At 45.1% G+C, this 20,895-nt stretch overlaps 2 protein-coding genes across 3 annotated transcripts; both read right to left on the minus strand.

The window, feature by feature from the left end:
• Window positions 1-1,797: 1,797 nt before the first annotated feature.
• LOC133886933 (xylanase inhibitor protein 2-like) lies at window positions 1,798-2,901 on the minus strand. The gene has a single exon (XM_062326843.1). The coding sequence runs from the start codon at window positions 2,836-2,838 to the stop codon at window positions 1,975-1,977; it is 864 nt and encodes a 287-aa protein (XP_062182827.1). The 5' UTR covers window positions 2,839-2,901; the 3' UTR covers window positions 1,798-1,974.
• A 9,830-nt stretch (window positions 2,902-12,731) lies between these two features.
• Window positions 12,732-17,008, minus strand: LOC133886754 (transcription factor BHLH062-like). 2 transcript variants are annotated; one of them, XM_062326569.1, is made up of 5 exons: window positions 16,719-17,008; window positions 15,763-15,851; window positions 15,123-15,238; window positions 13,859-13,986; window positions 12,732-13,445 (listed from the first exon to the last, which is right to left on the minus strand). In XM_062326569.1, exons 2-5 carry the CDS (start codon window positions 15,834-15,836, stop codon window positions 12,951-12,953), a joined length of 813 nt encoding a protein of 270 aa, XP_062182553.1. In that variant the 5' UTR covers window positions 15,837-15,851; window positions 16,719-17,008; the 3' UTR covers window positions 12,732-12,950. The 2 variants fall into 2 exon arrangements, with proteins under 2 accessions (XP_062182553.1, XP_062182551.1); XM_062326567.1 differs by having other exon boundaries at window positions 15,763-15,874; window positions 16,719-16,858.
• Between the last annotated feature and the right edge of the window lie 3,887 nt (window positions 17,009-20,895).

Here is a 20,895-nt window from a genome sequence, read left to right on the forward strand (position 1 = left end):
TCCATGGTCTACTCCGATCCGAGACAGAGTTTCGGCATCATCTCCCTGTTGTTCTCCGGATACACACTCTCCCTAGCAGGACGTGTATTTGGAGAACAGCGGGGAGGTGCTGCCGAAATTCTGTCTCGAATAGGAGTAGAGCATGGAAACTTATTTGTGATATATTGTGAGACATGTGATGTTTGTGATATATATGTGGTGTTGGTGATATGTATGTGCTGTTGATGATATATATGTGATGTTGGTGATGTTTGTTATATATATATATATATCTGTTTGTTTGGATGGGATGTCAAAAACAAATAAAAAAGGCTGTTTTCAGTCACTTTGCCGAGTGCAATGGCCATGACACTCGGCAAAGAGGCCTCCGCTTTGCCGAGAGCCACGGTCCAGGCACTCGGCAAAGATGGCCTGTTTGCCGAGTGTCCTCCAGGTGGCACTCGGCACAGACGCCACCTTTGCCGAGTGTTTGATTCACTGGCGCTCGGCAAAGCGGAGGCCTTTGCCGAGTGTCAGCTTAGCACTCGGCAAAGCCTTTGCCGAGTGCCCGATAAAGTGCACTCGGCAAAGAGGTCTTTGCCGACAAATTTTTTACCGAGCGCCCTTTGCCGAGTGTAGCACTCGGCAAAGCCGTTGCCGAGTGTATATCGTCCTTTGCCGAGTGCCTGAGGCACTCGGCAAAGAAGCTGTCTCCGGTAGTGCTGGCGGACCGGCTACCGACACAGATGAAAAGGAAGGAGCTGTGGGAGGAGAAAGAAAGGGGCGGTGAGCTCTAGAAGCTCTACAATGAAGCTCACGGATGAGTGGGTAGGAGGTGGGGAGATCTGCTGTTGTGAGTCGACAGTGAAGTTGAACTGGTAGACTGGCATGCAATCACCGGCCGTGGGGAACAAATGCGACGCGCTCGGGCTTGGCCATGGGATAAGCGAGGAGGGCAGCGGGGAGCAGCTGAGGAGGCCTGCTCTTGGGCCGCCGGGCGGCATCAGAGAAGCTTCAGCGATGGTCGATCTGCACGGCAATGGCAGCTGACCAGTGATGAAGAAAGGAAAGTGAGATGTGACATGGCTGATGACATGGCAAATCTTGTGACATGATTGCGGGAGGGGTTACAACATCCTAACCATATTCATTTTATTTTGTTTCTTTCTCGATTTCTCTCTATTTTTATTTCTTTTATTTTCTCTCATCTCCAATAGCTTTTTTTTGGGATTCGTGAAGTAAAAGAAGAGATAATTTCATCCTGAAGAGAATGACTTTGAGAATCATTTCGTAACGAAAACCGTTAAAACGCTGAAGGGAACGAAAATCCCTTCACTAGACCTTGACGAGAATCGGTTAGGAATGGTCTTAAGAGTTCGAGGGTGGTCGAATGTCAGGTTTTGTACTTTGATATTGAAAAACGGACTCGGTAAGAGTTAGGGGTGTAAGTTAGAATTTTTTTTTCATTTATTTAATTAGACATATACTTAGTGCACATAGGCGTATTGTGTCCTCATTTTATTTGCGTATTATACTAGATATATATCCTATGTATACAAACAAACTTGAAGATTGGATGTCACGCAAGCCAAAACCAGGGTGGTAATTTGACCAGTTGAAGAGTTCAAGGGTATTGGATGCCTGATTTTAGAACTAGGGGTTGAAAATCAAACTCAGATAAGAGTTGGAGGTTGTAAATTGTACATTTCCCTTATTTATTTAATTAGATGTATACTAGTGCACACAGGCAGCGCATTACACTGGATATATATACTATGTATACAAATAAACTTGAAGATTAAGCTTAAGAGTTGGAGGTTGGAGGTTGTAAATTGTACACTTCCCTTATTTATTTAATCAGACATATACTGGTGGACATAGCCACATTGTGTCCTCATTTTATTTGCGCATTACACTAGATATATATATACTATATATGTATACAAACAAGCTTGAAGATTAAGCTTAAGCGAATCATATAGCGTCGGAAGGTCGTTAGCCGCCCATGTAGCCGGTCTTCTTGTCGTAGTACCTGTTCCATATCATGATGCCGCCGTAGTTGGGCAGCTTCTGGGCGAACTGCAGCACGCCGTAGTAGAGGTCCTTCGGGGACATGTAGGCGTCGGCGTCCGCCTCCGGCGAGGCCACCACCCCGACGAAGATCCGGCTGCCCGGGTACGCGGCTGCCCACTTCTCCCACGACTCCCTCGCCGACCACGTGCACCTCTGGTCGCCGTACAGCCGGACGTGGATGCGGTTGAAGAGCCCCGTCGCCAGCGCCGCCTCCAGCCGCTGATCCGGGTACGCGCACCGCGGCGTCGCCGTCAGCGTCACCCCCCCGCCGCGGTAGTACTTGTTGTAGCTGTATAGGCGCCTGGCCAGCTCGTCGTAGTGCTCCGTCGATCCCTGGTCGATGAAGAAGTCCACGCCGTTCACCGCCGCGTCGCCGAACGGGCGGGCCACGCCCTCGCGGGAGCCCGCGAGGTAGGCGTTCCACAGGTACTCGGCGAGGTCCGTCGCGGACTGGGAGGAGGGGAGGGAGTACTCGCCGCCTTGCCCGCCGATGGAGAGGAGCACGAGGATGCCCTTGGACTGGCAGTGTTTGATGTCGTCGCCGACGCCGTTCAGCGGGTGGCCGGAGAGGTCGATCTGGTACCTACCGTGGCCGAAGACGCTGAGGAAGGAGATGATGACGGTGGTGTACGCGCCGGTGTCGCAGGCCTCGTGCAGGGTGCCCTCATCCTTGTTCCGGCCCCAGAAGACGGCGATGTCGCCGGGGCCGGCAGCGGCGAGCCCGACTGTCAGCAGGGAGAGGAGGAGAAGAGCTAGGAGGCAGCATGGACGGCGACGGAAGGCCATTGTGGTGAAATCGATATGATGGATGGGTGTTCGATCTCAAGATACGATTGTAAGCGCGGGGCACGTGTGTATTTATAGAACGAGTAGAAAGGAGCGTGACTCATAGATAAGCCCGGAAGGAAGTCTTGTCCGGTGTGCCGCCGAAAGTCGCGACGTTCGCGGTATTCGTTAGTGTTGTAGCCAAAAAGGGCAACAAGTAATTGACCGGACCCTACCAATTCCGGGTAAACCTGCTAACGGGTTGAGAACCAACCCAAAACCACCTTCCACTTAAACCCAAACCAAACTAGTGGTTTCAACCCAATTCCCATGGATTTGGAATTTTTTTATTTTTTTATTTTTTAACATCAATATTTAATTGAATAGACACATGTTGGAAAGAATTGCAAGAATAGACGTCTACCGTCCTTTCAAAGAGCTGCAGTCTTTTCAAAGTGCGATAAGCATACCATGATGGCACAGGTATCCTTTCCTATCTTCTGAGAGGACGGTTAGGCCCCACCCCTGCCTTACCACCTCGTACCCCCTTTTATCGCTCTCTCAAAGGGCAGTTAGGACTTACCGCCCTCTGAGAGGGCGAGTAGGCCCCACCCCTGGCGCACCGCACCGTACCGCCCTTTACCACCCTCTGCTGCCCTCACAAAGAGCGGTTAGTCCCGCGTCGTGTCACCCCCCCCCCCACACGCGCGCGCTATAAAAAGGCTGAAATTCAGCCAAAATAGCCATTTTAATCCCAAAAAAAAAAGAAAGAGAGAGGGAGGCAGCGCAGCGAAGCTCTACTATTTTTTGGTCTGGGGATTTTGGATCTCGGTTTCCGGTAATTTTTCTAGACTTATGTTTTTATTAGTAATTAAAATACCACTATATCTTGGGTTTAGTGACATAACAGCAGTTACATTATATGAGACTTAGGGTTTAACAAGGTAATAAAAAAAATAAGGTTTTTCTATCTTTTGTAGTATATTGTAAAGATCTAGTTTAACATGGTAGGATAGGCATCAGATGTATAATTGTATTTAGAGTATCTAGATTTTACAAAATAGTGATGTAGGTAATAATTAGAGATAATTAGAAATTTTATGAAGTATAATTAGAAATTTTATGAAGTAGACGAGGGTTTAATTAGTTTAAATTGGTTAGATTGTTTAATAGCAATATTGATTGTAGTGAACTAAACATATTTAGGTGACCATCAGTTCTGGTAATTTTGTTAGAGTTTTGATAATCAGGAGTATAGTTTTCCGGTATTAACGTTGGACATATTTTTGGATGTTTCTAGGTATGTCCGATAAGCTATATTTTCAGATATATTATGGTGAAGGTCAGATTGGTTATGGTCCTAACGGTGTAGATCTCTTTGGATTTCAGTATGTCGTCAAGGGACATAGGAGAGCCAATGAGAGGACCATAGTAAGTGTGTGCAAGTGGCTGATGCACCATTTTCAACTGGATCCCCAACAATATGAGCTTAGCTGAGAGCTGTGCTAAGTCATGCTACTCATGGGTACTCTAGGGAGCTCATCCCGATTAATGCGACACCTACTTGGAGGCAGTACGTAGATATAGCATGTGAACATGGTCTCCCTCTTGTGCTGCTAGCTGAGGCATACCAGAAGGATCCAACAGAGATAAAGGTTAGGGAAGCAGTAGCAGGAATAAGTCAGGCAGTGGTGGATGAAGCAGACCTGGTAACTGTGGTGGACGAGCGGGATATTGGGGGTGTGCAGGAGATGCAACCGAGGGGTGTAGCCGATGAGGGGGAGCACATCTCTAGCATAATTGAAGAGATTGAGAGGGAGGATCATGAGCTCGAGGAAGCCATTACCGATGAGGATTCATCCGATGAGGAGGGAAGTGCTCCTGTTCCTGCAGAGTGGAGGAATCAAGAATTTTCAAAGCTAGTGGTCAGCGATGGGCATCGGACATCGTAGGAATATCATGAGAACGAGGTGTCTTAGGGTGCTATGTACTCTAATAAGGAGGTTGTTATTGATGTAGTCAAGTACTAGTCGTTGTCTCTTCGAAGGCAGTTCAAGGTTGTGAAGTCAAGCAAAAAGGAGTACAACATCAAGTGTTTGATGCCTGATTGTCCGTGGTGGGTGCACACATTCAAGGGAAAGTGGGTTGACCACTGGAAGTGTTCAATAGTTATGGAGCATAACTGTCACATTGAGGAAATAGAGTTCTCCCATCGGAACCTGTTATCTGCTTTTGTTGTCTATGTTATGTACGGAGAGATTATGAACAATCTAAAGTATGAGTCACTATCAATAATCTGTGCTATTGAGGAAAGGTTCCAATACACAATAAACTACGCGAAGGCATGGAGGGCGAAACAAAAAGCTATTGAGATAAGGTTTGGGTCATACGAAGCATCATACGATAACTTACTACGTCAACTAGTCACAATATATGCGAGAAACCTTGGAAGTTACTTTGACATCAAGCATTACCCCTCGAGTGAAAAGACTAGAAAGCGAGTATTGCAGCGTACTTTCTTTGCATTTGCGGCAACTATAAAGTCATTTAGGCATTGTCTACCCATCATTTGCTTGGACGAGACGTTCCTCACTGGGAAGTATAAATGATAGATATTCTTTATAATTAGGGTAGATGGGAATAACCAAGTGATGCCATTGGGGTTTGCCTTTGTGGAGAGTGAGAATGAGGATAGTTGGTATTGGTTCCTTGAGCGAGTGAAGCATGTTATTATTTTGGATTGGCCTGATGTGTGTTTGATTCATGATAGACATGCAGGGTTGTTGCAGACTTTGCTGGATATGTAATATGGCAGTGTTCGACGATGTGTAACAACAAAGTGGCCCGACTTGAAGAGCATGTGGTGTATGAGTCATATGGGTGCAAACTTTTATAGATAATTCAAAAATAAGCACTTGATGAATCTTTTCAAGAAATTGTGCAGGCAAAACCAGCAGAGAAAGTTTAACGCACTATAGGCAAGGCTAGACGAACTATCCACGAAACACAGCCGAGGTAGCAGACACCAGAGAGGAGCCGGTTGCTCTTGGACCCATCCCAACATATACTCCATAGATAGTAAGGAGGCCAGGGTCATCTGTTAGGAACTTTTTGTAGTGGATACAAAATGAGCCAAGAGAGAAATGGGCTCGATGTACGACACTAGAGGGGCAAGGTATGGGATAATGACAACTAATCTTGCTGAGTTCTACAACTGGGTTATGCGGGGTATGAGGTCTCTCCCTCTTGTTGGAATTGTTGAAGGTATTCTACATGGAACTTGGAGATATTTCATTGATCGTTACGCATCTGCCTCAAAGACAATGGCAGATAACCGTATGCTCTATGGATAGATGTCATGTGAATACATGGAGAATGCCACAAAGGCACATATGCACCATGCAAATCAGGAGGGAACTGCGGAGCACAAGTTCATTGTCTTGTGCCGGGATAAGAGTCGTAGGGGTGGCAGACGTGAGCGCCATGTGCAAGAGTGCGTGCTTAGAAATGGAGCAAGCATATGTTTGTTCTAGAAGCCACAATTGCAACACCGACCGTGCACACACATCATAGCTACATGTGGGGAGTCCAATATGCTACCCCAACAATATGTTTCCTGCTACTTTATGAATGATCAAATATGGAACACATGAAATCATAAGCTTTATGGCTACGACATTGTTGATATGTTTACAAGTGATCCAGGTCCCTCGCGAATTTACGTGCTAGACTTCGAGAAGATGAAATACAAACCGGGACGTAAACAAACTCAGCGGATTCGGAATGATATGAATGAATCCGAGGTGGGTCCGAAGGTGAAGGGATGCAGCAAGTGCGATGAAACTTCTCCACCGCCTGATGAGGCAGTTTGGACGCTTCCAGGCGTTCCCCCTCATCAACGTTTGCACCGTTCCGTCCCACGTTCACAGGTAACTAAAATCAAATATATAATCCATAGCATTTGTCTCATTTATAGTCTATCTAACGTGGTTGACCTGCAGGTATACACGTAAGGGCCAACCGGGTGGCAACCTCTGGGCAGATCGCTTGGCTCCATACGTCTCGGTGTGGGCCTAAGCCCTTGAGGATGGCATCAAGGAGCCTCATCCTTTCACCGACCCAGCCTACGAGGAGTACCTGCGGTGGTACGTCCCATGTACACGTACACGGGTCACCTACACCCCGGTCTTCGCCCCCCTAAGTCACTACGAGCGCCCCCGATACTGTCCGGATGCATGTCACTTCGACTATGGAGGCCTACCCGGGCCATTGGGATGAGGACACTGCATTAGCAGTATGTTTAATTAACTTATCATTTTTTAACATATAATCCCATATGAACTGCTATAAACTAAAAATCCTATTTTATGTTTATTTCAATAGGCCAATATCATATACGATATCCATAAGGACACGACTAGGGCTATGGGATGCCTCAGACAAGGGATCTAGCTTAGTGCAGCGTATGTAGCAGGATTTGTCAAACGGGTTTTCAACAAGATTGCACGAGCCCTGAAGCTTACATCATGCAGATCCATCGCAGACGTCATCGGTGCCCCTTCTAGGTTCAATGGGGTCCACACAAAGTCGTCCAGGAGGTCTACTAGGGCTGGCATCCACACTGCCACCTCTACCACGCCCTCTAGGGCCGGTAACAATAGGTACGCCTTATTCACACGCATGTCGATTAGAGATATTCTTTTTATTATCGATGCATTTATTTAAAAAATATGTTAGGTGAACCTATACACTTAACGTCGTAGAGACCTTGACCATGGCTAGTTTCGACACCTTCATTGTTCGCAGGCCTCTAAGGTAATGGGCGCCAATATACTATCTCATTCAATATATTCAATGTTATATCTAATATAATCATCCATCCGCAGGTTACTACGGTGATGAAGCCGGGACGTCTTCATCTGCACCTCCACCATTCGCACCCTACTTCGGCAGTCAGACATGGTCGTCTACAGTTGCCCCTGCGTACCATACAGGTACAATATTGCATTTTTACTAATATATTCATTTTCACATTTACCGTGTCTAATAAATTCATCCGTTCGCAGGCCCCGCGAGTGATTATGCATGGACGACGGCGGCAATATCGCAGTCGTCATACCCGAGTCAGGAGAATGAGCTTGGGTTGGACCCAACGCTCAACATCGTGAGGGACTTCTTCGGGGGCACACCGGACTACGATGTCATCACACGGACCTAGTTGGACAGTGCTCCACTACCGATGCAGTAGACCCAGGAGGAGGCCTCAACACCCATGATCGCTACGAGGCCTACCAGACAGGTTGTTCCATCGGACAACCAGACCTACTCTAGGGGCCACGTGAGGGTGAACCAGCAGCAATGGTGACAGGACCATGATGGTGGGAACAGCCAACGCCAGTGGGGGAGACAATAGTATGATTTTATCTTTGCTTTCATAACTTAGATGTTTGTTTTATGATGCATCTTCGATTCGCAAACTAGTCTTATATATTCGGACGTGTCTACTTTCTATGTACTACATGTCCAGACGTTACTACTTACCATGTCATTAATGTATTTCTTAATCCCATGTGACCGCATGCTAGTGGCTTTTCAGATTGACAAAACCATCTTTTATAAGCGATGTGGCCGCATGCTACCACCTTTTATGAGCGAGTGACCGCACGCTGCCAACTACTCAGTGTCCACTGACCCCTCGTTGCAGGAAGGCATCCAATGCATTCACTATACGCTTCAGTGCATACAGACCGAGTACTTCATCTCCACCACAATCTCGTTGCAGGTTAATTATCGAACTACAGCGACCCATCATCGCGTTGCATTGCAACATTGAATCATGCATAGGTTTTTCCCTGCTGCTGCAGTGACACGCGATGATGAGCTTCCCAGAGTAGCCAGTGTCCTTCGTCAATATAAGGCACCTCCATCTTGACCATCTGAACACAACTAACACTAAGCATGGCGGAAAGAGGTAGATGGAGAAGGGCCATGCAAGTATTTGAAGGTCCTCCACCAAATGATCCAAGCAGGGACACGTTCGCCAACTGTTTACTGCCAAAAGTATGTCGAGGCCAAAATGCCATTTTGGATAGACATGCAGTGTTCAGTGTTCCCATGACTTGGATACCTTCGGTAGGAGGTACTTCTGTTGTTTGAACTTAGATGCGCTTTCCAAAGAGAGAGAAAGAAGCATCAAGTGACGAGGATTGACTCCGGTGCGACTCCACTGTGAGCCAACTATTTACTTTCCATAACGAGTGTCAACATATTATGCTTACATTTTGTATCGACTATGATACCTAACGCCACAAAAATTGTAACTTTCCAATGTGTGTGTCGTATGGCAGTGTAACTGTGTTATGTAACCATACTCGAATGAATTATCACTGGTCGTTATTCTACAAATCTTTTCTACCTCACATATTCATATCTCCCCCCGATGATATGCCTTCGTCAGCTACGTGACGAAGGGCATATACGACACGTCTAGTCTTACATATTCATATATGTCTACTTTCTATGTATTACATGTTCAGACATTACTACTTACCATGTCATTAATGCATTTCTTAATCCCATGTGACATCACGCTACCAGTTTCTCAGAGTGAAGTCACCTCTCGCTGCCACCTTTTCAGGGAGATGCGACTCCTCGCTGTCAGCGTTTCAAATTGACGTAACCACTCGCGGCCACCTTTTTAGAGCGATGTAACTGCATGTTGCCGACTACTCAGAGTCCAGTGACCGCTCGTTGCTGGAAGGCATCCAATGCGTGCACTATCTCCAAATTACATATCTACACTTGGTCCATACACCATCGGTCCCTACTTATAAAATGCGAGGCCGAGGCAACGAGAAGGTCATGACATCGCAGTTTTTTGAAACAGCACTAGCATCTGATAACTAATACCACACCATGGCTGCCTCCTCAAGTAGGCATTTCTCGTGAACATCCAAATTCTCAATGATAACCCTACAGACTATGAGGGAGACCCAGGCAAAAGGTGACGATGTGTTCAAGAAGGAGAACCTAAACAAAGTGCTGTCGAAATGGCAAACCATGACTCGTTGTCCCTGTTTCACCACGAAGGAATGGTGACAAACGGTAAGCGCTGTGACCTGCATAGACCTTAAGATGCACTCGTTAGAGTGCCATCAGAGATATATCAAGGCGTGCAAACTAGCCGACATAGAAAAGTGTTTTAGCAAGTGAGCACACACCATATTTATGCACCCTCAGTAGTACGAGGAGCACATTAAGGTACGTTCATCGTTATTACATGTCCCAGTTATTTATTAGGTTGTACTTCTAAGACACGTTTATATTTTCATATGCTCTTTTTGTATAATAAGTATTCTCTCATGATGAAGAGTTGCTGAACAAACTCATCGATAACTTTTTAGGGTTGCATTTGCTCTTCGGTGACGGCTGCTTACTCGAACATAACTGGAGACGCAAAGGTGCTCATTCAAGACCTTCATGTCGTTGCGAAAGAGGCGGTGGTTCGAGCCGCCATGAAAGAGGTGGTCGTTCGACAACCACCACAAGAGGACGTGCTTCTACCAGTTCTGCCACAATCGAATGGGTTGGTTCTGACGATGATGACTTCGTGCTTACTCCTCAAAGAACTCCACGCCGTTGCGAATTCTCTGACGACGCGGCAGATGACTAGGATCCTAACTTTGATTATTTTGCATATACATCGGCACCACGTAGACCAAAATCCCCAGAATACGATTACCATTGGATGGCCCGAGAGATAAGTCATAGACAATTTCAAGGGTCATTTCGTCCGTAATGCTTATGCTACTAATTGTTGTACTTGTTGAATTCAAGGTGGTTCTATTATTTTTAATCTATTAACTAAGTCATGTATGTATCTTAGATGTAGTCTGTATGCTATTAGTAATGTTTAAATTTCATATATTCATCTCATGTACATATTCTATCTAAGTCATGTATGTATCTTAGATGTAGTTTGCATGCTATTAGTAATGTTTAAATTTCATGTATTCATCTCATGTACTTGTTTTATTATTTCACTTACATATATTTATTCTATCTTCACTTAAATATTTTTTTTAGATTTTTGTTATTTTTATCTTACATAACTTCTGGTATTTTTATTATTTTTATAAAAAATTGGACTAACCGCCCCCTAAAAAAGATAAGGGAAGGGTGCGTGACGGAGGGCTAATCGCCCCTCCAGAAAGCGGTAAGAAAGGTACGGGACGGTAAGGTAGGGGTAAGATCTAACCGCTCTCTCAAAGAGCGATAAAGATATCCGTGCTACCGTAACATACTTACCGCTGTCTCTTTCTATCAGGGTCTATTTAAATATTAATGTTAAAAAATGTAAAAAAATATCATGGATTTGCACCACCAGTGAGAAGCAAGAAGATTAAAGGAACCTGTCGGTGAATCAGGAACCGGAGGTCCCCGAATCCCGAGGCCAGGCCAGCAATCCGCCACATGGCGCCATCCCGCGGAGTCTCCTCCGCGAGGTAAAAAAGATTAAGTCCCGCGAGAGGACGCTCGGGGCCACAGTCAGTGGTCCCCGAGTACCCAAGTTCCCCGATGATCTACAAAGTCTAAGTGCCGGAAAGAAAGTGCTCGGGGAGGTGTACGGTGACCCCCGAGCACCCGAGTCCCCCGACGTTCAGGAAAGCTAAGTACCGGGAGAAATGTGGCCGGGGCCGCGAGCGGTGGCCCCCTGGGCACCTAAGTATCCCGAGGACCCACAGAAGGAAGCTCCGAGAGAGAGTGCTCGGGGCTGCGTGCAGCGGCCCCCGAGCGCTCGGTCCCCCGAGGATCCGTACAAACGTACCCGGGAGAGAGTGCTCGGGGAGATGGACAGTATCCCCGAGCACTCGGTTCCCCGAGGATCAAGAAAGGGCATTCTCGAAAGAGAGTGCTCGGGGAGGTGAGCAGTGACCCCCGAGCACTCGGTTCCCCGACGACTCAGAGAGCCCCTCGATAGTGGCCCCAGAGAGGCCCATTGATGAGGTGTCAGCCAGTCAAAGGCCCAAGGCCGCATTTAAAGAGCGCGCGTGGCCTGTCATCCCCAACTGCTCCCGCCATGCTCGGTGTCAGTTCCTGTCACATTCTGGCAGAAGTGCGTGGGGTCATTGAATGCACGGGTCCCATCCCGTGCCATCCGGCCCGTCTCGGGATAACGTCGTAAGGGCCGAGACGTTCCGTCTGCCGTGCTGCTGTGGCAGGAGAACAAGACGGGACGGGCACACCGGGCCGCTCCGCGGCTGCCCGGTGGGCCCTCTCCACGGCGTCCGTTGCCAGTGTATTTATGGTGACGGATGACCGAACGTGGGACGCATTTTTCACCCCCGGTCACTTCGCACAGAGGCTATGATGACGCCCTTTCCATTTATGGTATCTCGGAACTCGTGCCCCCCCCTCTCCCGTTCGGGGCACGCTACTGCCGGCGGGTATTTAAAGTCACCGGCAGCACAGACAAAAGGAGCATTCTTTTCTAAAGAAGTTTTAAAGGTAGCGAAGAGAAGATCGAGAGCACCCAAAGCCAGCAGATACACGCAGACCGAAGAACAAAGAGCCCCAGGCTCTAAGATAGATAAATATTCTTGTAACCAGCAACATCCTTGAGGGACATTCTCAAGGTATTGATAGTATCCATACAGGAGTAGGGTGTTATGCCTCCGTACGACCCGAACCTGTCTAAACATCAGCGTATTCACTTCATTCCGCATTAGATGATTCCACCCCACCGGCCATCGCATTCATACCCATTTATTTCTCCGACGAACATATTCAGAATCATCCCCAGCCGAATATCTAAAAAGAGATCCCTCAAGATCCCTGCGACAGGAGTTAACCCTCCGACAGAACCCATGCATCACAACCGTCAAACTGCTTCAGTATTTTCAATCTCGGCCAACTGAAAAACGCACACTACCTGCAATTTTAGATAATCTGGTGATGCAAGCTCCGGACAAAATATGATCAGAGGTTTTTAGAATAGGAGCTACAAACAAAGGAGTCACATTGCAATACAGAGCAACTACCACGGTAGGTCTGGATCAGTAAATGGAGTGGTTTCTCGGCATTTACAGGAGAATCACTATCACCAAATACTGATTTCTAGAGCTGTCGATTGGCTAACCGTTTTTCCGTTCCTTTCTGCCGCGCGATACACCACTGCTGCTTCCTTCTTGCGATGATTGTGGAAGGCTTAGGCGGAGCTGCCCTGGTAAAGAATCTGTCAGGCTTGAAGATGAAGCTGGAGCGCTTCTGAGCCGGGAAGATTCACGCTCTGGTGACAATGATGTCCCTGGAAAGAGCTGCAGCTCCTGAGGTCGTGGTGTATAAGCTTCACCAGCATCAGCTGAGCGGTGCTGCTGATTCTGCAATGGCAATGTTGGGTGTGCCATGGCCACAGCTTGTAAATTAGGAACATTGCTCCATGTCTGATGCGGCATGGGTTGAGTCGTTAAATCAGTGCTGGTAGTGTTCGCCATTGGATGCAACATCCCAAGACTGCTTAGATTAAGGCTGTTGTTCCCCATCCTTGCACGAAGCTCATTTTGTAGTTCTGTTATTCGGGCTTTGAGTGTCGAGTTCTCATCATGCAGCTCATTCTTCTCTGAACTGACCTGTTAATAAGTGTGGTTTAGGCTTAACAGTAAAGGCAATGAAGAAAATAACCTGAAACCAAAGTGTTAAATCAAGCAAGCAGTGAAATTAGTGTAGCTAGCTCCAATGGAAAAGATGAAATGTTAACGGTAGTCAAGTGAATATGTCAGTTTCACATGTCCATTTAGTTTCAGTGAAGGTACTGAATGCATGCACAACAGATTATATGTCCTAATATAGAAGGACGACTCAAGATAGATGTTTATCCTTTACACTGAACAAGGCAAGTGATAATTGCATAAGGCTTTGGTTTTCACAAGCCCGCATTAAACCCATTTCTCCCCATTCTTCGAGAAACTCCAGAATTCATGAAGCAATTAGCATGTCAAAAGCTTGATCACGAATATATAAGCACTCCAATTTAGAAACTCACATATTGGCGTTCAGTTAGAAGAGCAGATTGTTCCTTTCTAAGAGATTCTACTTGAGTAATCAGATCTCGCAGTACTCGGGCAGCATCACCTAATACTGAAGCTTTTCCATTATTTTGTCGACCAAGATCTGTAATAGCAGAACTATGTTAATCAGTGGCTTAGATATTTATTACAAGATCAATAACAGTCAGCATATATGAGCCAAGGCAAGGTTCAGCAAACTGTCTTATCACAGGAAGACATATGTTGCTACTATCATATTTTATGGCACACGATGCAAAGCACCAACATTCATAATAAATACACTACACCATTTAGCAGATGGCTTTTCCCACTTGTTCATCAGCATGCACAATTGCATGATATATCAGCAAGAACTACCCATGCATAGTGGTGTTCCACTCGAAGTGTGGCAAAATATTTTAGCTTCAACATATATTAACATTTGGAAAAAGTATTATTTTGGCAGTCAAATGAGCAGTTCCTTGCATGAACCAACCACTAGCAATAGGTCAGTACTCAGTAGCAGATGGTGCTAGCATGTTGATGCCAATGTAAGACAACATACACAAGGATATCCATGATGCATGGTTTATTCAAATACAATAATATGATGACCATAGAAGAGATAATAGAAATCACAGAAGCGACAACTTTCACATATTTTCATAATGAATAACAGAAAAAAAAACTTTGGGGGGCTAAATAGCAAGTTGATGACAACTTTTGCCTTAGGTATTTATTCTCAGAGTAACAACATGTGGTGGACCACTCAAAAGGAAGCTCGGAATAAAGAAGGAAAGCCAGCACTTCGCATAGGAATATTTTTTAGCAATTTGAACAGAACGGGACCCCATAGACCTTTTAGGGTCCTAGAATGGAAGACAAGATGAGTTCAAACCCCCAGAAAAAACAGAAAGATGATGCACAAATACTAAGCATCCTGTTTCCATGAAAAGCTTAAGATACAATAGCAGGTAACCAAATCCAGGTACTAACATATGTTCACTTAGGTGCCACATAAATACTCTGAATGGTGTTGTGCATACATATTATATGTTGGGTTCCTGTGAACTTAAAATAAGCTAAGTTATATCTTCGCATTCTTGGAAATGTACATTGTCTTGGTTGCCATTAACAGATGATTTCAAGTGGAGAGCACAGAACTGTGGAATCTAAGCGCAGATACTGATGTTTTTCTCCAAAGATTAAAATAATTGTACTATCAGACATAGTCAACAATTGATGATGCACTGTACTAACCTATCATACTGCTGAGCTCAAGAAAAAGGTCATTCAACTGGTCACGCTTAAGCTTCTCTCTTTCAGCTTTATGAGTTTTCTTTGGACCTTTTTCCTGTGATCTTTGCTCAGGAGACCTGCAGCAAACAAAAGGAAAAATATTCCTATGTGAAGTGCAGCTGTATACTACTGGCGAAGTCAAATCTCTGTACCTTATGCAAAATCTGTTCGCAGATCACAGTCAACCATCTCGGGAAGAAATGGATGATGCTCGTTGTGAACTTGTGATCGTGTCATAGCTCGTGGTGGATCAAATGAAGAGGATAAAGATACTGTGATCATCTGGTGACAGGTGGAGGATAGCATTATTATGGAAATGTTTTTCTATGACAATTACCCAAGATAAGTGGTGACTAACAGCACAAGTGGTAGTGAATTCGTTCAGGTTTCATCTGCACTTTAGTTCATTATATTTCCCATGTCTTTGTAGTTAGATATTTTAGGCTCTGCTTCAGAAGTCAGAAGCTCAGAAAGTTACACATAAGTAGACTAGGAGACAATCGAAAATGGCAGCAAGTGACAAAAAAAAAAGATAAGGATAACAGCATGAAACTAATTGCATAAAAACTGGATACAAGAAGATAAATAGTTAAAGACAAACCCATTAACGGGCTTCTCAGCAGAAGCATTTGAACTGCCAGGCAGTGAATCGGAGCTCTCCGTATCAGCCACCATGCCCAGATTATTTTTCTACACACATCACACACAAATGTCTATTGAAACACCAAAAGAGTAAGAATTCGGAACCAAAGCAAAAACAGGGCCCTCTAATAAAGGACCGCAAGCTATTGGAACACCAAATTCAATCCATTTAAAAACTAGTTTCGTGGGAAGCTATAGAATGGAACCATCAAGAGCTCATAAATCTAAAGAACTACACTTTTACCCTGACAAGAAATGCAAGATGAACATACAAGCACCGTATGTTTTAAAATGGAAGAAATTTTCCTTTCGCAGCAAATAATAGCATGAGCTGCACATAATGGGCCTACTTTCCATTCAGAACAAATCAAAATAATGACACAAAGTCTGTCAAAATCGGCATCAAGAACTCAATATGGCCACCTTAATTACAAGAAACGATACTATCAATTGCTCTAGATAACTACCCAAAAAGGCTAACTTTACCACTCCAACAGCACACACAAAACTATGGACAGTCCTAAAACCCATATCAATATATATCTACTGCTTCTTTCCACCTTACAATAACAAAAACAAAACCTTGAACTGCTCGTGGAATCCACCATGGAGTTGAAGCCAATTCAATTCTACTAATTCTATCTGAATTCACACAAAGAATCCAAACACTGATACTTCACAACAGACCACTAGAACATCCATCAAGAGCACCAACTTCCCCACTGAATCCATCCGACCCCCATATTCTTAAAGGCACGCTAATTTTAGTGTCATATTCTGAAATTTCCCCATCAAGGAAGCACCTTTGCCACCCAAACACCTCAAGAAACTAATAACCCACCAAGAACCGAGCTTTAGTTCCTACGCAAAGCCACCTGAACTCACAACAAGAAACGATCTTTGACGCGCGGGTACCTCGGCTCCGACGGATCTCGACTCCGATGGACCCCCAGCCAGGTGATCCGCGGGGGCCGGGTGGGGGCTGACCGGCTGGGGAGGGTGGCCGGGTGGGCGCAGGCAGTTCGCACTTCGCAGGAGACGGCTGCCGCCCGGGGGAGGTGGAGTGCGGGGAAAGGGGGAGGGACCTCCGCGGCGAGCACATGCAACGAGCGTGTGGCGGCCACCCACCCGCACACTTTGTGACCCAGGCGGCCGCGCGGTGACACATGGCGGTGCCCGCCCGTCGCCGTCGGCCCCACGTGGGCTCCCTGACCCCGATCGATTTGGGATGAGACGAGGAAAAAGCTTTGGTACGACTGGATGACGAGGGAGCTCCAGACCTCCAGTGGATTGGGATTGAGATTGGCATGGGAAGGGGTGCAAATTAACTAATTTAATAGTATTTATTTATAATACTGTTTTTAAAATTGAGTAAATTTTTTCGGATGGGAAAATAATCTCCCCTGCTAGCCCCACGGGTCCATTTGTGGTTGTTGTGCTAATCTTGCGATGTGTAATTTAGTCATGTACGATAATCTTTACTAATTCTGTGACGATTTAATTTGACGGACCACAACAATGCTGACGGAGTATAATCGTAAATACAAATGGTCACTTTCGCATTGCAACTTGAGGTACACTGGACCAAAAAGGAGGAGACTTAAAGTAACAAGTCATCGCCCATTATCTATATTATTTGTTCAATAATTAATCATTATTTCGCTTGTTATTAAATAAGCAGATTGGTTCGATACACTAGTATTTGTTTGGATTGCAAATATATTTATTATGTCTAAACTTAGTTAAGTGTGTTTTGTTATAAAAAGTGTGACAAAAAACTAAGTGTATGATATATGAGGTAGGAGCCTTATAAAATATGACTTCTCACAATGATGACAGTCATCTGAAAATCTATAGCGTGACTAACTTTAGACGTGACAATATTAGAGTCAAACCAAACGTGTCCTAAATACACACTTAGCCACCCCAACTTGGAAGCATCTGGACACCTAACCTTTTCTAAGCGCACACAACGATCTTATTATCGATGGATACGTCATCTACTATTGAAAAAAAAATCACCTTAATGAGACATATAAGGAGTAAACTTGAGATGTGATCTCTAATAGGTATAAAGTAACCACCTCCACTAACAATTTAAGTTAATGTTTAGTTCTTATCAAACTTTGCCAAATGAGCAGCCCAACACATCGTGACCTGGTTAGGCCCATTAGCCAAATGGATTGTGTCGTGCCGCGCCACGTGCTGAGCTTTCAGCCCATACATGACCCACTTAAGGTTAGGTTGTGCCGTGATGGCTCGTAGCACGGTAAGCACGACAATGGCAGGGTGGGGCAACGCAGCGATGGGGCGAGGCAACATGGAGCGGGACGAGACAACGCGGGATGGGATGGGGCAGCCACGAGGCAAGGCACGTACAAGGCGACTGACGATGAGTGGCATAGCCAGGCTAGGACGTGCTGGCATGGCATGCCATGGCCTCAAGCTATGTTGTGCCTATAGAGTTGGGCCTTGGGTCGACTAGACGTAATCTTGAGTTATATCGTACCTATAGTATTGAACCTCGAATCGAGTAGACACAGCTTGGTTAGGCAGTTTTAGTTCTCACTGACACTCGACCTACCAAGTAGATATCGGAAAAGATACGCTTCAAATGGCTAGGGATGGATGAGAAGGAAGAGAAGTGAGTAGAATAAAAGGAGCGCTCCTAGTGGCTAGAGACCGTGTGGCTTGAATGCATTCTAAATTAGTAGTTAGGTACAATTTAAACATGTATTCAAGATACGTAAAGAACACTTCTTCTCTAATTCAAAACACATGCCAAATTCTCTGGATATTACTTACTCGTCTACTTGGGCCTGCTAACGGCTATTTCCTTTTTTGCAAAACCAAGTTATACATGGTGGTATTTCGTGCTCTTTTCTCAAGGTTAAACAATTTTGTCTAGGCCTAAATGATGAGCTAACATCTACTACGTACCAACTCAATCAAATGTATTGTAGGCAGTGGGGGATCCATGATTGAATTAAAAGGGGACTAATTTCTATGGACTAAAATTGAATCAAAGAGAGGAAAACGAGAGCTGCTCAGTGCTTATCAATTTGATCCTCGGTGGCTCGGTCCTTTTCTGCAATCTTCAGCGACTCAGCTCAGCGCCGGTCGATCGGGGAGAAGGGGAGCCACTGAGCTAGGACTGGGCGCTGGCAACATCAGGCGGCAGGCTACACACTGCAGCCTCAGTGCCAGGCTGCGCGGCTGTGCCTTGCAGGGGTGAGCTCAAGCGCCCGACGGTCTAAGTAGAGCAGGATCTTAGCGGAGGGTGAAGATCGAGCAGTAGCCTATCTAGAGTCTGGAGGGAGCCGTCCACCGCCAGTCTGGTCATCTAGAGCACTGGGCTTGGCACTAAGCACAGCCTCTGGCTCTCTGTCGCCCTCTTTGGTCTGACTCTCACGAGACATGGGTAGCTGACAAGTTGGACTCACTGGCCGACTGAGGCCACTACCGCACTAGGCTTTGGAGGGGGGCTTAACAGACTTGAGTGGGGGTTATGTATGGGTGCTTTGTACCGAGTCAGGGTCGGTCCTGATATTTCGATGGTTCGGGACAAGATTAAAAATGAGAGCTCCATTAAATATAAATTTCAAAATATTTTATATAGCATAGTGACTCAAAGCAATAGTGTTATATTTTTTATATTAAATAAATAGCAGTTGCATGTATCATATGAAAAAAAATAGCATACCTCAGTACACTCCGGAGTCTGGACGCCGCCTGCCGCAAGACGTCCACTCACCCAGACCTAATTTTTTCAGTTTGCTTTTGGACCGGACGAGTTATGGGCTTGTAACGTTGAGCACAGAGCACAGCCTAGTCAGCACAGAAGACAGACATAACACATATACAGTATACATATACATATGGATCCTTGGGTTTTAGGGCCCAAGACGGCCGCCCCGCACACCCCCTCCAGGACCGGCCCTGTACCGAGCCCGTGCCAGAGCCCCTAGCACGGGTTGTAGATTCATCCCTGACTGTAGGTTTAGCGGCAAGAAGAAAACCCACACAGCTTGAGAAAATTCTTCAACTTTATTCCTATCATTGATAGCAGCGCCACATTTTGGTGGTCCCATTATTCTCCAAAACTTTCATGACTATTTTCACTGATTTTTAAAGAGTGGGAGCATGGGTGCGCAGGAAGGGGTGGGAGCACCGGGTATGTTCTCCCATTTGGAGGTTGGGAATTATTAGAGGTCTGGTAGGAAAAAATAATTCTTTTTCATGATTTCACATATGGTATTACCAAAGCATTAATCATGAGATAGTCCAACCACAACAATTCATGCATAGTAAAATGGGAAGCACTATGCAAAATCTACATTTTAGATAGCATGAGAATGGTAAAGAGTAAATGGCAATAGAGCACCAAATTTGTCATTTATGCTCCTGGTGCAATGACTACCCTCGGCAACAGCTCACACCCCAATCCAGCTAATTTCAGAAACAAAAGACAAAAGAAAACAAATATTCTAGCTGAGATAAGGTCGTGGAGATACGACAGAAGCGCATGAACAATATTAAATACCTATAGCTAGGTATTTAGAGGAAGAGAATGTTAAATATATATATAAAAAATTATAATTCCTAATACAAACCAAGACTACATTCGCTTAAATATAGTTAACTATATTATTAACACTACTATAAGCGTAAATATATTATCCTTCGTTTAAACAGCTGTACTAATACAGTTGAGAAAAGATCTCGAATTTTTTCTATAAACATCTTCTCTAACCACCATATGTATATATATATGTATATATATATATGTATATATATATATCGGAATAACCGTGGATTATCCAGCGGCTGAGCTGTGCCCCGTGCATCGAGCACCTCAGCGGCAGGTGTGCCAGGACAAAGGAAACGAGCCCAGCCGTGCAATTATTTAGAATTCAATTATATTTATCAGTTACCTCTCCTGTATATTCTCTTTTCACTTTTCCCCGCCTCTTGACATGGAATTGCATTTCAGTCCTCTTTTGCAACATTTAAAACAGCTATAAATGTTATGAGGCTAGGTGTAAACTTTAAAAGATACTCTAACCACCATATATGTAAGACATTTTTTGAA

Source organism: Phragmites australis, chromosome 12, assembly GCF_958298935.1.
Source record: "Phragmites australis chromosome 12, lpPhrAust1.1, whole genome shotgun sequence".
In the NCBI taxonomy this organism is placed as follows: domain Eukaryota; kingdom Viridiplantae; phylum Streptophyta; class Magnoliopsida; order Poales; family Poaceae; genus Phragmites; species Phragmites australis.